This window comes from Lepus europaeus, chromosome 15 (genome assembly GCF_033115175.1).
Source record: "Lepus europaeus isolate LE1 chromosome 15, mLepTim1.pri, whole genome shotgun sequence".
Lineage (NCBI taxonomy): Eukaryota > Metazoa > Chordata > Mammalia > Lagomorpha > Leporidae > Lepus > Lepus europaeus.
This window is the reverse complement of record NC_084841.1, coordinates 52,042,677-52,049,449: the sequence shown is the minus strand read 5'-3', so window position 1 is coordinate 52,049,449 and position 6,773 is coordinate 52,042,677. Positions and strand designations below refer to the sequence as shown.

Here is a 6,773-nt window from a genome sequence, read left to right as displayed (position 1 = left end):
TCCTCCACTGACTTCACTCCATAGTTCCTCTCCCCACACCCTCCCATCCCTCTTTGTGTCTTCTGTCTTTGAAAGTACTAGTGCCCTGGTGTTTTCTCCTCATATCCCCATTGCCCACGTTTTGACAACAAGAAATAAGCCAGATGGAGGTAGGGGTAGGGGTGCAGAAAAAAGAAAAGTGGTCACAATGTCTCTCTCACCTTTTTGTATTTTTAAATATTTTATTATTAGCTTTTATTACACAAGTAATACATATTCATTGTAGAAAAATTAGAAAACACAGAAAAAGCAAAAAAAAAAAAAAAAAAACAAAAACAAAACACCCATAATCCCACGACCCATAGATAACTACTATTAACATTTTAGTGTATGTCCTTCTAGCTTTCTTATGCATATATATACATACATAGATATATTTATATATAATTTCTTTTTACAAATACTGTGTCATACTATACATATGGTTTTATAACGTGTTTTTCATTTAATATATATTCTGAACACTGTTGTTTATTCCCTGAAAAAATTATACAGATACTACATGCTCATTGTGGAAAAATTAGAAGGTACAGATATGCTGAAAGAAAATACAATTGCTCCAAATCTCACCTCCCAGAGATAAAATACTATTATCACTTCGGCAAATATCCTTTCATACTTTTTAATGAACACTTGTGTATATAATATTTTTAAAAAAGGATCATACTATGGCTATACAACTGTAACTTCCTTTTTTTTTTTTGCTTAACAATATAGCAAAGATGTACATATGATATTTATTATTAATGGGTACACAATATCCCACTAGAAGGATGTACCATATGTAACCAACCCTTGAAGGTGGACTTAGTTACACTTTTCTACTCCTGCAAATAATGCTGCTATAAACATCCTTTCCTGCATACAGTTTTTGAATAATGAATGAATACACTTTAGCACATTCTTTCCTCCTGACCTTTGTAAAGTGGAATTTCCTAATATGGAATTACTGGGCACACATGGAAAATATATTGCTAAAATACTTCCTATAAAGTTTTGATCAATTTATAGTCCTGCTGACTCTAGAAGAGAGTGTTTTCATACACCCTGATCGTTTCTAGTGTGTTTAATTCCTTATATTCTACCTTTCTGTTATGTAAAAAATAGTACAGCATATGATTTGCATTTTCTATTACTAGTATATTTTTAAAAATTATTTCTTATGAGTGAATTATTTTAGCTTATTGTGTATAACCAGTTTGTGCCCCTGGCTTAATTTTCTACTGGAAAATTGGCTGTTTTTAAAGTCACAGAATCTCAGTCATTCATTCATTCATTCCTCACTCATTCGATAAATATGTTTTCACCATTTGCTTTTGGTCTAGTACTGTGTTAGATGTTGGGGGCCCAATAGTAAGCCACAGAGAAATGGTTGCTGTCTTTTGTATTTCCAGTTCAGTAGGGGAAAAGCTGATAATTAGACAAGCAACAGTGAAGAAAACACAATAAGGAAAGAACTAAATGGAAACATTTGGCTGGGAAGATGGTCAGAAACTATGGGAACTTCCCCAAAGTAGTAGTGTTTAAATTTTTAATATTTATTAGATATTCCCAATCTTTGTTACAAAAATTACAAATATCATTTTCTCTTACTTTTCTTTGTTGTTTTCCACCATATTTGAGTTCAGCATTTTTAATTAGTTAAATCTATCCATCTTGTCTTTATGGTTTCTTCCTTTGGTGTTATGCTTAGAAAGGTTTTTCCTAAATTTAAGTTATATAGATACTCATTCAGATTGTCTGCTAGTCCTGTTGTGTTCATTTGTGTGATTTAACATTTAAATCCTTATTTCATCTAGAATTTATCTTTCTGAAAGGAAGTATGGATCTAATATTTCTCTCAATCAATGGCTAACCAGTGGTTACAAAATAATAATCATCCAACCTTTCTCATTGATTTAGGATGTCATCTTTATAACATATTCAATAATTTTATGTTCTTGAGTCTATTCATATCGAATTCTAATGATTTATTCTGAGGCCAATCATATCATTGCAGTTCCTCATTCTACCCAGTTACCTAAAAGTTGAGCACTTTGCATTTGGTGACATTCTGGAACACACACACACACACCCACACACACACACAATAGACTTTGCTTACAGGTGCGTGTGTGGGACGGGAGGTTAGGCTGGATGATATCCCTAGTCATTTCAACATCGAGACTCTCAGAGTATGAAATTCCAGAGGCGATCATGGCCCATGTGTCAGCTGTCTACACAAATTAGAGTTTGACTCCTGCACTCTGTTTATTTTCCCCTCTCATTCTGAAGGTCATCTTTCAGTAGGTGGCAGTATTGCCAAACACTGAGTATCTCCACTGTTTTTACAGCAGCATGGATGAAGAAAATGGTCCGGCAGGATTTAAAATTTAAAATTTCCCCTAGAAACTTCAGTTTGTTGGAGGAGGCATCAGAGTTGTGCTAATGCTAAAGCTTTCTCTGTATCCCTGAATGATGACACAACCAGAAATTTGCAGCAAGTCTGCAGATGCAGGCCAGACTGCAGAGGGCGGGCTTTGTTAAAATGACACTTTACACTGGAGGAGTTATCCCTCAGTGCTGCTGGGCCCAGACTGGACTGACTGAAAGACCAAAAATGTCATTTTAAACAATGTAATACATTCATAAAACAGTATATATGAAATACGTGAAATTCGTTCCTGTTATGTATAAAAAAATACCCAGTATGAATTGTGATGAAATTCAGGTGACTTTTACTTTCTTTATACATGGTGGTATTTTTCAGATTGCCTGAAAAAAAAATCATATTTTTGTAGTTGGAAAAAAAACCCCATCAACATGGGATATTAAAAATATGGTGGTCAAGTGAGTGAGTGTCACATAAAATTTGCATCTTTTTCTGTTTCAAGTATGTGGATATAAGAAAAAAAATGGGTTTGATGTTCTCTTCTTATGCCTAGAGATCAGGTGAGTGATGTTGCTAATCTTAAAGAGAATCACCAGCAAGAAACCAAGACAGTGAGAACTTGATCTCATGGAACCACACCTGAGAAAATCCTTTGGTAGGTGAGAGGAGAGAGGGGCAGCTCCCAGAGGATGCATATCTAAAGGGAAATGGCGAATGCAACCATGAGCCAGTGTAGGTGTATCAGGACTTTGAGCACTAAATTTAATTTTATTACCTGCTTCTGAAAGAAGATCTATAAATCTTGGAGTGTGTCCACAGGAACTACAAAACTGATCGAAGGCTGGAAAACAGGCACTATGAATAAAAGATGAGGCTGAATATATCACCTTAGATATGGAAAGTCTGGCTACGTAATTAGACAAATTCCCATCTCCGTGAATAGCTACTACAGCCTTCCCAGACATGGAGGTGAGACCTGAATTTATTAACAGTCTTCGGTTGTACAAAGGACAACTGCACAGAAGGTAAATGTTACTTTCACACTGAGACTAAAGTGAAGGTGAGCACAAATGAACCAAGCAGAAATGATTTAGGCCAGGCATTTAGAAAGCCGTGCTGAACACCCAAGGTGGGCTTCTCATTTGGTAACCTCACGTGGATTAGTGGGAGTAGGACCGAAGCTGAGGTTTCAACATAGTTGGAAGGTGGGAGAGGACAGAGATGGGAGCTGAGGGTAAGCCACACTGGGCTGCTTCATAATTTCAAAATAATGGACCTGAAAGGCAATAACCTCAGGTAATGAAAAGGAGCCAGATTTAGAAAAGGATGTTAAGCTTTAATTAAACTGATTTTTGACAATCAACATTTGCAGACCAGGTGAGCCTGGCGGTTGCTTACTCTGCAAAGGAGTATTCACAGGAGGAGTCCCAATTGTTTTTACAAGTACTTGATATAGGAAGTTGTGAATTTCTCATATAACTGGTCAAGGGTACTTCTTTTTTTATGAAGCCAAGCATACCTATACCATGCATTAATGACCAGGTCAATGAAACACAATTCTAGACTCCAAGAATAGGACCAACAACCGGCTGGTGTGATCTAAATAGAGACCTGTATAGCTTTTACAGAGCTCTGCCAACTCCCTAAATCAATTTCATTTTCAATAAAAAGAGCTAGAAGACAATTCCATGTAAAACTTCCACAACATCAGCTAGTAGGTTGAGCTATATGAAACTGCTAGTTTTTGTAGGTCAAAACAGTCAAATATCAGCAATTTCATATGATTCAACTTAATAGAATAATTATTCCAGTAGCTTACCTATACCTCTGTTCATCTTCACTAATGCTAAAGGTTTTAATATATTCAGATTTTAGGTCAAAATATTGGCATACATGTAAACGCCTGTGCATGTAAATATTGAGATAGTACGGGGTTGGGATTAAAGATGTGTCTTGGATACACCACTATTAGGTATCTAGCTCATCTTTCTGTTGTACTAGACACTGGTGCCTTGTGTCTGACTTGAAGATTTTTTGTACTATGGAAAACAAGAAGTGCAAAGACTTGATCTCTCAATCTAAGGGAAACTGAGTCTGGGAAATGGGCCAAAGGAGGAAGAGGGGGAATATAGAACAAAATTTGTACTGTGTTACAAGTTTTGTGTGGGAAAATCACAACAAAGCTATCAGCAGGAAAATGAAGCAGTGGCTTCCTCTGTTCTAAAATATAGTATTGCTTAATGTGTCCTGCTTCCAAGATTCTAAGCATAAGACAAGACACCAAGTACACATTGGAAAAGTCATATCTGCATAGTCATCTAAAATGAGAAAAGCTTAGCTTAACTAAAAAAATTTATCAACAATGTAAAATGTTAAATAGTTTTATGATCTGAGCTAATTCCAGCATGCCCTATAAGATTTAACACTATGCTGATGTGCAGACACCATGCTTCAGATTTCAATTAGAACAAAATGTGATAATATTCAATTTTACATTTGAGGGTAATTGTATATGTTTCTACACCATTTCCTAACTGGATTACTTCATTCTCCAAGAAGCTGAAAAAGACACCATTGGATCAAAGGAAATTAGTTGCCCATATGCATTGTACGACGGTATTAGGATTACTGTGTATTTACAAAATGTAAGTACTTTCCATATATGGTTTTTGTTGCATTATAAATTAAGATATTTTCATGTTGAAGCTCTTAGATTCTGACAGAATGGAAGACTAAACATCAATGAGTGCAGAGAAAGCAATAAGTGAGGTGGCATATGTTAGGTTATAATATTTTTCCAATGATACTGATAGATTGGATTTTCGAACACAGTTTTGCAGTTTTAAATAGGTTTCTATGTTTAAAGACTTCTTTCATATAGGATAAATTGTTCACATGAGATCAGCAAGAGCTATAGATATACTAGTATATGTGAAATAACTTTTCTCTGTATAATACATTAAAAAACCCTTTAAGTCATTTAAAAATCATAATTCTTGCATCTGTCATGGCATGGTTTAGAGCAGGCATGCACAATGTCAGCTCTACAAATCCTTTTAAAAACAGCCTGCTTTTGGAATCAGTTATTTTTTTCTTGACAGCAGCTGCTTTCAAGCGTAAAATCATTTAAGAGGGCGGGGAGAGGCGGAGAAAAGTAACGAGGAAGCATAGAAAACATAGTCAGAAACCAATAACCGTGTGGTTCAGCTGTCTGGAGGTCCTCCGGTTTTGTGGTTTGTTTTTTTTCAGGTGTTCCCGGTGGTGGGTTTCCGAGAGAACTGCCTAGCTTGAGACGAGGCAACAGAGCCCAAAGAACCTTCTCTTCCGTCTTCTCACCAAGGGGTAGGGAGTTAGATTCAGAAGGCTGCTGTCATCTGTGATGGGGCAGAAGGTACACGAGTGAGATCCAGACCAAGCAGCCTGCCTTCTGTGAAGTGGCTTGAAAAACCCACCGTGCTTTGAATGAAGTTTTCTCACCTCCAGCACTGTTGACATTTTGGATCAGATTCTTCTTCGAGGAGGCTGCCTGAGCATGGCAGTATGTTTAGTAGCATCCTTGGTCCCTACTCACTAGCTACTAGGATGCCTCGGTCATATGCCTAGTGTCACCCTCTTTTTAAAAATCCTTAAAAGCATACAGGTATTTTCTACAGGTGTTGCTAGATTAGTAGCAAGACTGACTCTCATTCATTACAGTGACTCTAAAAATCTTTTCATAGTATAGCCTTTTATGCTACTGACATTCTCAGCCCCCTTTGTGTGTATGTATACACATGCATGTATGAGGGCATACATAAAGGATTTTCAAGAAGGTCGTGGAAAATTTGCATTATCTTTTAATTTTCTATGTCCTTTTGGAACCCCCATTTGTATGCATCTGTGTGTGTGCATGTGTGTGGGGGAGTCTGTGTGTAATTTCACATGTGAAGAGAAGTGTGAGAACTGATGAGAAAGTGCTGAGACATTGTGCAAAGAGCAGGCTGCCTGTAGAGGATAACTGCTGGTGTGGGGCATCTTTGTTGCACATTTGTGACACCCTTGCCTAGCTTTGAGCAAGCCTATCATCACCTAGGTCTGAAGTGACACAAAAGCTCTGGATTTCTTAGCAGAAATTCATAGCAGCTTCCTACACCATAGGAAGCAGACACTTGCAGTAAATGCTGAAATTCACCAAGCAGTGAGTATGCCTGGAATGGGTTGAAGTGACTTCAGCTCCAAGGAAAGTGGTCTCACCACGTTGACTGAAATTCTGTCTCTGAAGTGAAGGGCTGCTGAAAGAATGTGAGCCAAATGAAAAGCTTTCCCATGCATCCTAAATTTTCTGGGCTAATTCACTTGAACTTGTTGGGAAATCTTTGATTGG

At 37.1% G+C, this 6,773-nt stretch overlaps 1 protein-coding gene across 1 annotated transcript in view; it reads right to left on the bottom strand.

The window, feature by feature from the left end:
• Nucleotides 1-330: 330 nt before the first annotated feature.
• Nucleotides 331-6,773, bottom strand: part of RGS7BP (regulator of G protein signaling 7 binding protein) — a 124,264-nt gene continuing 117,821 nt past the window's right edge. Inside the window, exon 6 of the mRNA XM_062212235.1 lies at nt 331-5,784. Within this exon, the coding sequence (XP_062068219.1) occupies nt 5,693-5,784 (92 nt within the window). The 3' untranslated portion in view covers nt 331-5,692. The remainder of the gene's footprint in view (nt 5,785-6,773) is intronic.